General features: G+C 37.0%; 1 protein-coding gene across 3 annotated transcripts; it reads right to left on the reverse strand.

Annotated features, from left to right (window-relative positions):
• Nucleotides 1-91: 91 nt before the first annotated feature.
• armh3 (armadillo like helical domain containing 3) lies at nt 92-15,216 on the reverse strand. 3 transcript variants are annotated; one of them, XM_020930362.2, is made up of 26 exons: nt 15,080-15,216; nt 14,251-14,354; nt 14,123-14,179; nt 13,513-13,659; nt 13,317-13,424; nt 13,148-13,240; nt 13,003-13,077; nt 12,824-12,910; nt 12,444-12,500; nt 12,329-12,372; nt 10,593-10,653; nt 10,436-10,482; nt 10,163-10,238; nt 9,985-10,078; nt 8,131-8,232; nt 7,995-8,053; nt 7,850-7,915; nt 7,711-7,780; nt 7,210-7,270; nt 7,043-7,131; nt 5,799-5,881; nt 5,502-5,628; nt 5,270-5,345; nt 4,401-4,479; nt 1,205-1,321; nt 92-888 (listed from the first exon to the last, which is right to left on the reverse strand). In XM_020930362.2, exons 2-26 carry the CDS (start codon nt 14,350-14,352, stop codon nt 796-798), a joined length of 2,070 nt encoding a protein of 689 aa, XP_020786021.1. In that variant the 5' UTR covers nt 14,353-14,354; nt 15,080-15,216; the 3' UTR covers nt 92-795. The 3 variants fall into 3 exon arrangements, with proteins under 3 accessions (XP_020786021.1, XP_055014252.1, XP_055014253.1); XM_055158277.1 differs by having other exon boundaries at nt 13,513-13,665; XM_055158278.1 differs by having other exon boundaries at nt 13,513-13,665; nt 14,980-15,166.
• Nucleotides 15,217-15,563: the final 347 nt, after the last annotated feature.

The raw sequence follows: 15,563 nt of genomic DNA on the forward strand, positions 1-15,563 counted from the left end.
ACAATTCCAGGACACAAAACAAGCCTACTACCCCTACAGTTGAAGAGGCATTAATTTTTACATTAAAAAGAGGCATTATTTAGTGAAACAGTTTAGGAGGAAACAAAGACCAACCTTTATTTAAAAATACATAAATATACAAGAAGAATTAGCTATGGAAGGAATAAGACATTAATTATACTTGACAAATTTTGCATAATTTTGTTTGGTTCCTGTAAGAAAATAAAAGAAAAATTATTTGAAATATGAAAGGCAAAAGCTGAAGTTAAGAGAATTTAAAATTTAAATGAAAAATATTACAACCATGTTTAATTTCTTTCAGTTCACATTCATTAACTGCAATTACATAAAATGATTTATGATGTACAGCAGTGATTAGTTGGTAGTGGATTGACAGTTCAAAATGTCCTCCTTCAGAGCAAAATGAAAATAAAATACTATTATTTTGAGATTGTTTTACATTCGCTCCAAAGCAAGGCCAATACTCTTAATGTTTAAAGTCAAAAAGGCTCAGGGTCCTCATAACCAGTGTAAAGATAAATGAAACTTAGAGAAATTCACAGGAAAATAATGGAGAACATGTCAAACATTGTTAAAACACTGCAAACGGATGTTGTGTAACTAACAGTCCAGCCAATACTGCAGATTGCACACAGTCAGTGCACTTCTTTACATTAAGGTGCATCCAGGCCTGATTTGTGCGGCAGAGATCACAGGAGGAGGAAGAGAGTTTGTGTCTGTATACACATGTAGTATTCAGTTTGTCCATTAGGGGGAGTAGAGAGCCGGTGAGTTTCAGGAGATGGTGGAGAACTCTTTCAACAGGACGTCCTGACTCAAAGTGTTCAGAGACACGTTCTTCCTTACGTTGAGACTGATCGAGCGCACCTACAACAGAAAAGAAAGACAAGTTAAGAACTGTATCAGGAATGTTAAAGGACCTGTGTTAAGCTATCTTTTGATCCAAGTTATGATGATGTTTTCTCATGTTGTGTTTTGTTTCATTCACACATGTAACACGCAAACCCTGCATATTAGGCTGATTTCTTCTCTCAAACGTAAAAAACACTCTGTTCCAACTTTTAAAGTCCTGTGGTAATACATACACCTTCACTAGAATCCACAAGGAGGAACAAAGCATTTTGAGCTTTGCAGATGTAGACAGACTATGCTGAAAAATATTAACTACCATCCAGGCCCTTACCAGCTCCTTAAAGAAAGCCGCTTCTTTGGGCTGCTCCGAGTATCGCTCAAACTGGTCCAATCCATCCTGGAGCTTCAGTGTTAGAGTGTCGTAGTTTGAACGGACCACCTCCAAAACCTGAGCACAAAATCAGATCATCATTACACCCACCCAAAATAATAACTGTACGGAGTCATCTGTCAAAACCAAGTAGTCTTCAAGCCATTAATGCATTCCTGATCATTCATTGAAATATTGAGTACATTATAAATAATTTATTACAATATAACAGTATGTGGCACAATCTTATAGCAGCTCTCAAGCAGCTACCAACACCCTGTGAAAACAAAAAAAGTGCTATGTTTCATATGACATAACAAACATTTATACCATTGCACACAAGGTTGCAGAAGGTTTGATTGACCAAAGTAACTTTTTAATTACCATTTGTCAAACCAATCCACTCTAAACTCCAACCTTGCCACACCTCACCCAAAATAGTACATTCATAAATGTTCAAATCCTGTTGCTCTCCTTAATAAAACAATAATGGGTTAATTCACTTACATTGTATGACTAGAAAAAAAAAAAAAAAAAAAAGCAAAACATTTAAAAGAAGGGACCCATTGGTATGCAAGTGTATATTACAGTATGGTGATCATGGACAGCACTGCCCTGCTTTATCCTTCTGGGGTTTATCTTAAGTATGACCAAATCATTATTTTAAATAAGTTAGCAGTAGATATTTGTTTTCTCTCTACTCCTTATAAACAAAACCACAGCTGAGCCCAGGGCACAGAGCTGTTGTTGTTATTTAGTGTCTGATGGTACAGCACACTGATGAAAAATTCATACTCATATATTTCCTGCTTCGTTCACACGCTATAGCTCATCTGCTCGCTCCTCTCCCTCAGTGCTCTTCATCACCTGCCCCTCAGAGCCGACCCGGGCCACAAACACTCACAGCTACAAACATTTTATCATGGCACGACAACAGGAAAAAATGAGAAATAGATAAAAATACATCAAAACTATAAGTAGTGAAGGAGAAAGGCAGAGGCACAGCCCACCCCAATACAAATGTATCTACTTTTACACAACTAATGATTATTTTAGTCTAGTCAGCAATTCAAATCTTGATTAGTCGACCAGTCAAAAATGTTTCTATTTTGCTTTAGAGTTGTTGTTTTTTTTTTGTAACATTTAACAATTTTAAGCTTAAAAATGCCATTTAATTTGCCCGGGATCCAGAACACACACTTCAGTATTAAGATTTGAGTATGGTCACCAGTGAATCCCTGTTTTCAAATGGGCATGATTGACAGATAGATTAGGAACATTGTCTGTCCGTATTGGAAAAAAAATATCACAGGAAAATTTAAAACATTGCTGATTTCTGTAGAATGAATTGAATAATACTGCTATTATGATAAAGCCTGTTTACCTAAGAAACAATATGTTTTATTATTGGTTTATGATCAAAATAATAATTAACAATTATTGAAATAGTCATTCATTGATTCAGTAGTCAATTTATCACCATTATGATGATCAATTGTTGTAGCCCTAGCGTATGCTCAAGTATTAATTCAGTTGCAGTTTTAATGTAACCATCCATATTACTGTCACAGGAGCAGGCCAAGGCTTAGGATTAAAATATATGTAGAAGGTTAACTTGTCAAAAAGGGATGCCTTTAGCTGACATAAAATAGAAATATCAAAAGCATTGCCTCAGCATTTTACATCATTCCCAGTGTGCGTGCAAGCACACACAAAACACAAACACACAGACACACACACACAGACACTCTGCATTGTGCGTGTCTGAAGCTCAAATATAGTCTGTTTTGCTTAACTCCACTTTAGTGACTGAGTGTGGGACAGACCAAAGCTCATTAAATGCTGCATGTTTCCAGGGACCATCCATCTCCTGTTGTCACTCTGCTGCTGCTGAAGTGCTTGGGTGTACACAGACAGATGGAAAAACATGAAAGATTTGCACAACAGTTTTTAAAAATAAATGCAAAAGAAAAACAGACTGCAGAAAATAGATGGGGTGTTATTTAAGTCAGGGCATCTTGATTTGTTTTTATTATCACCAAAGAACATGCATGTGGAATTACCAAATCATGCCAAATCAAAATGTAACAAACTAAAATTTCAAACGTGAATAAATAAACAAAACAAAAAAATAATAATCAATACCAATTTTGATACCACAATAATAAAATGTCATCACCATGTGGTCTTATGTTAGTTCTGGTAGCGATCAAGGCCACTCTAAAACTATTCAGGAAAGGTTGAATTTGTCCTTCAGAACATCCAGCTAGGTTAAATTGTACAGGCAAAAACCGCAACTAAACAATGCTGATTAAAATATATTTAAAGAAAAGTAAGCGACTAAAATGAACCCTAATAAATAAATCAATAAAAATAACAATCAATAGTAAAACATTATACCTGTACTGTTGTTATTCATCACCACAGTGATTATTGATGATTACAATCATCAATAATCTTCCCATTGTCTTTAATTAGCTGTGTGTACATATCACAAACAGAGATCCTGATCTGACACAACATCACCAAACAGGAGCATTCAGGCGTCTCGTGTTGTGAATAAATTTACCAGATAAAAGTCGAGGTAATTGTAGGGTTTAATGACTGAATCCATCACTCTCTTATCGCACAGTTAAAGAAGACTCCTCTGACAGCACACCTTTCCTCACCAGTTACTTATTAACACTAGAGATAAAAGCTCTCATCAAAGACAACTGTGAAACATAACTGTTTGTCAGTTATAATAAACATAATTAAATAAGTGCTTCATACCTCAACAAAGAAATGCATTATGGGCAATGGATATAATTGAAATGCTCATAAAGTCCAGTTAAATTACTACTGGCTGAATTGGTTACTAGTGAACCAAATCTTTATCAACCATGTACATATTATTGCTTTACCTGGACTGTTCCACTGTTCAACATTAAAATGATCCATTTTGCACTGACAGGTGTTTTTATAGCTGGAAAAAAAATACCTTGAACAACATGGATTCTTAATGTTACTTGGGTTGCAACTCCACAGAGCTGAACAGTAACAGCTGGCCTTATGTGCTTGTTTCCATGGAAATTTATAAGCCATAATGACATAATGTGGAATACTGGAGATGTGTTCAGTTTGCCTCTGTTTACATCTGAGTGTATTGAGTGTTTACCTGCTCCTCTGACAGTTGAGAGATGTGGTTGACGGCAGCATAAGACTCAATTTTGGGGTTGAAATGGTTTATGATGGCCCTTTGAACAAAAACAAAAATATATATTTTGAAGCAAATTCTGTGTTGTATAGCTTTCTTCACAAGGAAATTTCTACTTCTATGATTTTTACTTGCAAACTCAACTGACACTCTCATTTATTCATGCATCAAAATGATACCTCTTTATAATACAAATCTGATAAAAATTAAAATAGACAGATTCAATTCTAAATCTGTGATATAGAAGACATATTACAATGGCACAACTGCACACAACTGTAGGCAATGGTACGCTACAGTAGTTGGTGGTAGCGTGGAGGAAGAGGCAGGTGCAGAATTTCAATTGGTTTTGACATTAAATTAATATCAACGTTATCTCAGGGTTATATCTCTCTTTATGAAAAGGTGCATTGCCTCTTATTTGCTGCAATAAAATGATTTGTATAACAGAATATGAACTGTGACGCATTGAGTTCAATAAAATCCTGTGGGAATGAATCCATTGTAAGAGTGGGCTCGAGGGGGCCCTGATCTGGGGTGACCTCTAGGGATTAGTGAAGGAAATGCAGATTATAAAAGGACATTGAGAATCAGGGTTCAAGTAGATCCAGATAAAGAAAATTACTACAAAGAGGGAGCTAAACTTGAAAGCCAAAATTAGAAAAGGCACAGCCCCACAGGGAGAAAACCTAAATGATAAACCTTTCATTACATTATTGTAATTGACCTTAACACATAGGGTTGTCTGAGATCCAAGTCAATCTGGTGCAATGTGACTCCTTCCCCTTTCACTTCAGTATATTAGTGCATTACAGAGCATGTATTTTTACCGAATATTCACAAGGGCGTGTGTGACTTTGCTCGCTGGCTCCTTCCACTGGCCTGTGTTGGTAGAAACTCTCAGAACTGAAATAGACATTGGGACAATTGTAGTAAGTTTTCTGACAAAAAAAAACATTTAAGAGGAAATATTTGTTATATTACCGAGTGGGACATTAGTCAAGGTCTTTATTGATTGCAATGGAAAATGTAACATAAACCAAAATCCCTTATTTCACATACCCATACAGTAGAGATTGTCAAAGACTTGGTGCATTCGAACAATTTCGTAGTAGAGTTCATCATAACTGTTGGAGGTGGGCAGGAATGTGTCCCCATAAGTAATAAACATGTTGAACAAATTCACGACCTGAAAAAGGCACACACAAAATCACAAATTTAAATTTCCAATAGTAATAAAAACATATATAAGCTAATGACAAAAACCATGAACGCATTACTATAGTACTACTAATCTTTATTTGATTCTACGAAGTTAATAACAAAGCATACTATTAAAAACAATAAACAAAGACTCACCAGTAATGCCAGTTGAAAGATGTTGTGCTTAGCCAGAAGTGTGGTCTCATTTGACAGCAGAAACTTCAGCAGGTTTATGAGAGCTATGCAGAGAAAGGCCATGAAGATGAAAGGTTTATATATTTAATCAGTGGGACACAATTTAAAGGGACACACTGAAACTAAACTGATGGGGCTTCTGTCACCGGCATGTCCTTGAGATTTCTTGTTTTACTTGGAAGTGGGGCATTTAACTTTTCTATCTTGCATTTGTTCAATTACATGGGTATAATGAATTAAATAAAACACTGAACATTCTCACCTCTCTGCAGATCTGACCTGTCACCTGTGTCACCTGCTTGTCTCTAGATAGCGAAGCTTAATGGCATACAGTCGAACATTCCAGGCAAAGGATTAACAGAACACAGAAAAGCCTAATATTGCTATCGCATTATTATTTGCTCTTGTAGTGTTGGAACAGTTCTGAAGTGTAAAAGCCTCTCACCAAGAAGGTCCTGAATTCAATTACCAGACCAGGTGGTGTCTCTGTCTTTCAGTGTGGAATTGTAAGTTTTCTCCATTAAGATTTATTCTACTAAAAACATGGGTGTCAAGTAGTAGTCCCATGTAACCATTAAATATAGCACTTTATCCCAAATGATTTAAATATTTCCCATCTCCTTTTCCTTTGATGTGGCATTCCCTATTGTAAACAGGCTCATATTAATAACATATTAAGTCTAAACAGCAATGTAGTTGGCAATATTCAAAGGGCGTTTGTAATAAAGTTGATAATAGAAACACAGACGAGGGCTTTTAAATTCAGTTCTTTCAAAGCTTCAGTACATGCTCTCAAAGCCTCTCACAAACTGGCACAATAGCACTACAACAAACATTGGTCTATTGGTTTAATTTAGACAATTTTTCTTCCAACTCTTGTTTGGTGGTTTGCCATTATCACCAGCAGGAGGAGAAGATCTGTGTTATTGGTGAAATTAAGCTGATTATTGGTCTGATTATTGGATGAGTCTGCAGTGAAATGAGACCATTAAACCCAGAGAAACGTGGGTCGAGCAGGCTGAAAACAGGAGCAAAAGGATGGATTGTGCTTTCTTAAAAACTCATTATCAAATCTCATTGATACCACACACTGAAAGAATAAAAGGCCAATGAACTGGTGGAGGTAATCGAGTTCATTCTCAAACGAATGATCATGAGGTGTTACCATGTGATGTAGTTATTTGTGTAATGGCGACTGAACGTACCTGACCAGAGCTCCCTCCACGTGTAATGTAGCCGTATCCGGCACTTCTTCTGGTAGCACAGAAGTTTGTGAATTATTTGCACACATCGCCTGCACACAGAGGTAAGAGATATTACCAGAGACCAGAGCCCCAAGAGAGAAAAACTACTGTTGTGTTAGAATTCTTACAAGTATAAATCCATGGGAAAGTCCTTCATCATGTGCGTGACTATGAACTCCACCATCAGATCTGGGTACATTGGTACAGACAAAGTTTCATCAAGATTAATATGTGCATTCCTGTTTTAAAATTTAATACAAAGCAAAATTGTGCAAGGTTTTCATATTTAAATAAGATCTATCTATATGCCATTGTCAGCAATATAGTTATAATCTATGGCACCCATGGATCATTATTTAACAGATTAAAATGGAAAAAAATAGGGGATGGAAGTAAGAAAGCACCGTGGGCACGTGTGGTATGGGAAAACTGGAATTTTCACAATAGGAGACTAAAGCTTACTGAAACAAGTATGAATCACTCTTAATACAAATCTGAGTAAATGTCACAGGACAACAATTATGACATGGTTAAAAGATCTTAAAACTCAATTTTGCATATGTCTCCTTTAAAATCTTGTATTATGTTCATGTAAATTCAAATATAAAACAATAAAATATGAATCATACCTAAAACTGCACACACAAGTGGGCGTGAGGGGACATTCTTATCTATCGTCTTTTTCCTGTGCCTCATGGGCTAAAGAGAATCAACAGTCATTAGCTCACTGTAATAACAATCAGAGATTAAAATAGTTTCGCTCCTCACCATTCTGTGTAGAGTGACTCTGAAATTCATGTTGTCATCATGAAGGAAGGCATCTGCGTACTGGTCCTAGGCAAAGAAAAAAAAACATATTTTAGATCTTATATTAAGATTTAACTACTGCCGCAGAAGCAAACAATGTACTTACCTCAGCTATACAAGTGAGGATAATGAGGCACAACTTGGCACTGTTCAGGCGGTGCTCATCTGTAAAGAAAATAAAATTGTCGAGGAGGAAGACGATTAAAAAGACACAGTGAAAGATGAAGTGAAGAATAAATTACCTTTAGTGTCTTGCATTACGATGGAGGCATATTTCAGAAATGTAATTAAGAGGTTGCTTGTTTGGAGATTGGGATCAAGGGGCAGTTCTGGATTGTTCATCACTGCAGAGGAAGTGACACGCTCGTTATGCATACAATTTGGACTGGGCAATGCTACAAAGACATGATAGAATAAGCAAGATATGTTAATAAAGTTCAAGACAAAAAATACACAGGAAACAAAGAATTTTGTATTTTTGATGAAAAACAGTACACAATACAGTATATTTGCAAATATACTGTATCAGGATGGCTTCAAACAATCCCTTTAGCTTCATCTGGGTAAAACTGAGTAGATTCAATCCAAATAATTGTTGTTAGTGTCAACCCATGTACTGGGGCCTATACCAACTATTTTAATTCTGACCTGAGGTATATACTGGGACAGGTAATTGCATGGAGCTTGAGAAAATGTTCTGCCTCTTTCTCATACTTTGTTGTCATAAAAGTGACTTGTAAAAATGTCTAAAGATTTAAGACTATGCCATTGTGGCTCATTTGGTTTCCTGTGGAATGAATGTAGCTTGTGGCAAATATTTCAATAAAATTATCGTGCAAACCTACTAATAGTGCACAGAAGGAGAAGACAGATGAAGACCATCTTTTACTAAGAGATCGTGCTCAGAATCAGATCCACAAGTCTTTGTTAAGGAGAAAGTATATTAAGAGTTAGTATCCTGTTTGCTGGCACAGATGGCGCGTTCACTCAAGCAGCTAAATGAGCTGCAAAAATTGTGTCTTTGTCCCATTACTACATTTGTGTTGTCTGCTTTGATGTCTAGACAAGCATCTCCATCCATTTACAAATCTGTGCTCTGAATTATGAAGCTTGTTTCATGGATAAAAGATGAGACAGCTACTTCCATTTCCCCTCCTGTACATATGTTTTCCTCTCATAATTTTCCCCACTGAGAGAATCTTTGCGAAATATACAGTTTACTACATCAGCCTATGAGAAACAAGCCAGACCATCAGGATATGACATAATGCACGCAGCATGTTAAATGGATCTGTATCCTACCCAGGAAGTGAATATTTCATAGACCAAATGGCTCTAAGGTTTAGAGCAAAGCAGAGGAGAGTCAGGAGCAAAGAGCAGCACACACCTTTTAGCAGTAAGAGCACGTGTGAATGTTAAACGACTTGAATAAACTTAGTGGTCCCATAAGTCTATAACCCAATCAGAAGTGACTCATATGAACTGAAAATGTAATAAGATGCCACGTTTAACATGCTAATCTCCTTACTGTGGCAAAGTGAAGTAGGGCAGAAGTAGTACATCTACAGTTTTTCCCCCAGATACACATGTGATGATATTAGACCACTGAATATTTTACACGCTTTAGAGTTTAGATATGTGTGACTAATGGTGTCTGCTTATGGGATGTCATTAACAATGTATGCAAAACACTGTCCATGTCATAATAAGACAAGTAGGCCAACATTTGAATTAAAAGGCTTATATTAGACAAGAGGTTGCCTATATACAGAAATATTGTTTTGAAGAATAGAATAGAATATTGTCTACAATAAAACACTAAAATGAAATCGACAAAGTAGAGCTGATTAAAACTATAATTTCTGTATGTACAGAACGGAACTTGAACTTCATCAAAACATTTACATGCACATTTTAGCACACTTCTGATTTTAAATGAATATCTCCTGGACCATTGTTTCTCAAGTGACCTTGCTGGTGCACCCCATTTTATCCTATATTACAGCACTGAACGATACTACTACACCACTGAATGATAATGCCTCATTTTGTGCATTATTATGTTTAAAGGATAATACAATACAAACCCAACTTACTGTCTAGTGCCGGGGGTGTAGTGCCTAGTGGAGTGGTAGGTGCAGTTGAAGTGGGTGTTGTAGAAGTAGCAGCCATGTCAATTTCAGGATGACTCTGTACCGTGAGGACAAGTTTGAGAAAATTACAAAATAAAACTCCTCTTCAGTATCTTCAATGTCATGACCTCTAGAGCTGTACCTGTGCTAGTACAGTGATGAAGTTGCGGTTGAGGTGAACTGCTTCATATAATGCCAGTAAAATCGCTTCATTTGTCCTAAAGAAAAATCAGCAATAATTTTTTTTTTTTATCATACTACTACTTACAAAAACTGAATCAGATTTGGGGGATGTGCTTGTGGAGTAAATTTGGTAAGATGTAGAAAATGGTTATGCAGGTTCGAAAGGAAGAAAACTATCAGCTTATCGGAACTGAAATTCAATAATTATACAACAAAGAGATTTTTCTCTTACTGTACAGAAAGTTTCTCTTCAACATCTGCAATGAACATGCTGCCCACCTGTGCAAAGACAAACAACTTTACATAAACCACAGTGGAATTGGTTGCAGGATAAAAAACAAATATATTTCATTTTTACAACAGAATAATGAATTGAAATGTGTTCGTACCATACTTGTGAGTGTTGAGAAGAAGCCCCCCTGGTTTTCCTCCTCTTTATCTTTGTATTGCCTGAAGGAAAAAAGATTAACACAGGGGAAATGATGAGACAATAAAACCAAAACACACTACATCACAACACCTGTAAACACATATTTGTAAACCATCTTGATCTATTTCCTTTCATTTATTATCTGACCAGGTAGAAAAAAAAAAGGAAACGATATAAAGCCGTCATCCATCACTTTGATTTGTCTGTCGGAGCATGCAGACAGACAGGAACTGCATACCCAAACAGCGATTATGTTTCTAAAGCTTGCCTCTCCCAAAAAACATTACCGGCTGCCAAAGAAAACTGTCAGATATAAATAACTAAAAAGCTATCTTTCAAGAGGATAAAAATAAGACTTTTAGGAAACATCAAGCAGAGCAGATAATGCCCAAGGACAACTCAAACATTATTTATTTATATATATATATATATAAATATTATATTATTATATAATATAATATATATATATATATAAAAAAAAATGTGTTTCTCACCTTCCACGGTGGTAGGTCTCTCTCACCCTCATTGAGCTCGGGTCCTCTACCAGAGGCCTGGGAGCTTGAGAGTTCTGCGCAGTATCTTTGCTGTTCCCAGTACTGCACTTTTCTGGACTGAGATGTCCGTTGTTTTTCCCGGTGTCCGTTGTTTTTCCCGGTGTCCGTTGTAGCCACTCTTCCAGTTTGGGGGTTACAGCCCCAAGTGCTCCGATCACCACAGGCACCACTGATGCCTTTACTTTCCAGGCTCTCTCCAGCTCTTCCTTGAGCCCCTGGTATTTCTCTAGCTTCTCGTGTTCCTTTTTCCTGATATTACCATCGCTTGGTATTGCGATGTCAACCACCACGGCTCTGCTCTGTTTCTTATCCACCACCACTATGTCTGGTTGGTTCGCCATCACCATTCTGTCAGTCTGTATCTGGAAGTCCCACAGGATCTTGGCTCGGTCATTCTCCACAACCTTTGGAGGTGTTTCCCACCTTGATCCTGGGGTTTCCAGCCCGTACTCTGCACAGATGTTTCTGTACACTATGTCCACCACTTGGTTATGTCGCTCCATGTATGCTTTCCCTGCCAGCATCTTACACCCCGCAGTTATGTGCTGGACTGTCTCAGGAGCCTCTTTGCACAGTCTACACCGTGGGTCTTGTCTGGTGTGGTAGATCTGGGCCTCTATTGCTCGAGTGCCCAGGGCCTGCTCCTGAGCAGCCAGGATCAGTGCCTCTGTGCTGTCCTTCAGACCAGCCCTCTCAAGCCATTGGTAGGATTTCTTGATATCAGCCACTTCAGGTATGTTCCGGTGGTACGCCCCATGTAGGGGTTTGTCCTGCCATGATGGTCCCTCCAGCACCTCTTCCTGTGGACCCCACTGTCTGAGACATTCTCTGAGCACCTCATCTGCTGGGGCCTTGTCCTTGATGTACTCAAGGAGCTTGGATGTTTCATCCTGGACAGTGGTTCTATATATATATATATATATATAGGACAGTGGTTCTATATATATATATATATATATATATATATATATAAATAAATAAATAAATAATGTTTGAGTTGTCCTTGGGCATTATCTGCTCTGCTTGATGTTTCCTAAAAGTCTTAATTTTATCCTCTTGAAAGATAGCTTTTTAGTTTATATATATATATACACACACACACACACACACATATATACACACACACACATATATATTTTACCTGTTATATTCGGTCAAAGCCTGATGTAGCACCATGCCCATGCCCTAAAACAAGAAAATACTTTTAACTGCACTGTTTATGAGCTATTTTTGTGTTCAGATAAAACTATACTTACATCCAAGGTTGGCTCATCATCCACTATAGAAAGCTTTACAATATATGGATTTACAGACTGAAACATAGAAAAACTAGTTAAAAATGTATGAGCATGAGATGATAGATTTTTGTCCAGGAGCACACATCAAATCTCCCCATTAATTCCTTCAAAATAATAATAAATGTAAGTTTATTGTTTTTATTTTTATTTACATTTTTTTCTGAAATGTTTAGCACCAAGGCTTAATGGATATCCAAGCATTTAAGATATCTATACACATTTTATCTTAATTTATTTATGTTAAAATTTAAAGAATTGTAATTTGACACCAAAGGGCAGTTCAATTGTATATGTATTTTGTATTTAAATTGTTAAATTAAATGACAGTTATAACACACCTCATACTTCCTGTAGTTGACCAAAAGTGCAAGAAGGACCACAGCATCATACCCATGCTGCCCTCTGCTGGATGTGTCAGACAAAATCTAAAAGGAGAAGATCGCATTTGAAGTGATTAAAGACATATTTAACTCTTAATATAATAAAAAGTAATAATATAATAACTTGTTAACCTTACCTGCAAAATAGCTTCAAAGATACTGTTGATCATCACATATTCCAATATAGTATTCTGGCTAATGTTGTCAGTTACCTATAACCACATGTTTATTTTATTTTCAGCAACAGATTAATAAATACAATTAGATATCCTTTTTATTTACCGTCACTAAACACAGCAGCAGTTTAAGACAAAGGCTCTTTAGACTTTCTGAACCTTCTCCACAAAGAAGGCTGTCTAGTCTTTCCATGAGGTCCTGCAGCAATACAACAACAACAAATCATTCATATTCAGTGTTACGTTTTCAAGGCCTAACTTACACCCCGTCGCACCTTCATCCTCTGCTCAGCCTTGTCAAACCCCATGAGCATGTTGATGATATCAAAGCCAGAAGCAGATTTATTTTTCTGATGGACTCCTCGGAAAAGCGCACAAAGTGTCTGGGAATAAATTAATATCATGAAACCCAAAACAGAGTTCATATAGTTAAGGTATAGTTTTATTTTCAGTATTCAAAGCAGATGTTACCTGAAGGGCATTGACCACTTTGATCTGGTGCTCCTCTGCCAAAGTCTGAACGCAGTGGTGAAACAGAGAATTGATGTTGTCCTGAATCCGCTGAACCTCCTCTCCATCTACACTTTCCAGCTTTGATTCCAGATACTCCAAGTTCACCTCAAGCAAAAGTTGAAAAAGCATACATTAATTAATAATACAATATGATGACTATGATTAAAAGGGTAAAAGGGTTAAAGGATATGATGAAAATAACAAGTTGCTGCTCCTAATCTAATCTACACAACACAAGGTTAATTGTGAAGCTAAGGTTTCACCTCTTTCTTTATAGTGAAAGAAAATTCAGTTCTGTCAACTAAAGAAGAAGCCACTTGAGTGGCAAAGCATCTTCACCTTTGTCCAGTTGACAGAATTAAATTTTCTATACATCCCACCTGGATGACTGAGGGATTACACAAACATCTGATCTTTGTAGCACTAACTTGGGAGTGAATCAAAATTAACAATTGTAATTAAAACATGTTTTTTGCAGTTTTTTTTTCACGAAACATAAAATGTTTGTTTTCCATATGTATTGCATGATCATTTTCTTGTGACATAATGTGTATTTATGAATAAATACCTTCATAAGAAACAGTTCATCCCAGAAGCGTGGGTTGTTTTTAGCTGGATCTTCTTTCTGTAAAAAGAAATATTTTTAACGTCTTCATACCACTGATATAATAATCAATGACATCTGGAGACACTTACTGCAAAAATCTCATCGTACATCAGCACCACCTTCTCCTTCAAGGGCTTTTTGGAGGAGGAGGTCCTCCTCAGTAACCCCGCTTTCTTCTCCACCTGAGACATCACTAAAGACAGAAACAAAACCAGGCATTAACTTGGCTTCTATATGCTTATGTTTGCATAATAAAAGCAAATAGAAAGAATGTATTAGATTGACCAGTATTGTGACCATCAAGGGTAAATATATTACTGAGATGCATTTAAAATCATTAGTGACACAATGTCATACAGCGAGTCAAATGAGGCCAAATATTCTGCTTTGATTTTCCCTGAAAACTATGTATATGTGGTATGCATGCAATATACATACAGTAATTTGACATGGGTGATTGGCGCTGAGTAGACTTTAATACTGTCTCAGCTCTATAGTATTCATATTGTACCATGTAACGTATATTATATGAGTATTCTATCCATATACATCTAAATTTGGTCCCAAGCTAACACTGATATGAGCTGAACCACTGGGATGGGCTCATGCTAGTTAGCCATATTAGCTTAATAACGCATTGTACGTGGTTTGTCGCGAAATGGTCGCAATTAAAAGCATGACTTGATTAAAAATACAGTTTCCACGTAGGTTCAAACTAAACGCGACGAAACTACAAAATAACTCCACATTTAGTTAGCTTTCATATGCGCTGACGCTAACTCAACCAAAAGCCAAACAGGGACCCATCCTCAACCAACCTGAAGCAGCGGACGCTACCTCTCTCTGATGACAGTAACACTGCGCCGCTACATGGGTTTATTCTCGATAAATTACGGCGTTTCCATTTCTTGATCTTACCTCAGCTGTGTTTTGTGTTAGGTATGAGAAGTTAGTCATGAAGCCCTGTTACAGCAGTAGCCTGTGCTAGCATACTGCTGCTGTCGGAGGAGGAGCCGCATCCTTCCTGTGGCTCCAGGGTCCTAGCTCCCGCACGCGGACACTGCTGCTTCACAGCACTGGACAAAGGTGCCATTGGACTGCATTCGTAAGAGGTCAATATGATCTGTATCAAGTGTACAGTAAAATAAAATTTTGCATTTTTTTCCAACACGGCTGAAAGCAGATATGTTGCTTAAAATCATATTTGACAGGGTTGTATTTTAGTGCTTCAATGACTATGCATAGGATTTTGAATAGGAGTTATTACGATTAGTCTGGAATCGTTTAATCAGTCACTGCCTTACCTTTGAGCCCCAAAACAAATAAATTAAAGTAGGTGATTAGTGTTCATGGAAAACAGACCAGGTTAAACTCATATTAACAATTAAACACACGTAAGACA

Source organism: Boleophthalmus pectinirostris, unplaced genomic scaffold (assembly GCF_026225935.1).
Source record: "Boleophthalmus pectinirostris isolate CB_2022bp ecotype Guang Dong unplaced genomic scaffold, ASM2622593v1 HiC_scaffold_22, whole genome shotgun sequence".
In the NCBI taxonomy this organism is placed as follows: Eukaryota; Metazoa; Chordata; class Actinopteri; order Gobiiformes; family Gobiidae; genus Boleophthalmus; species Boleophthalmus pectinirostris.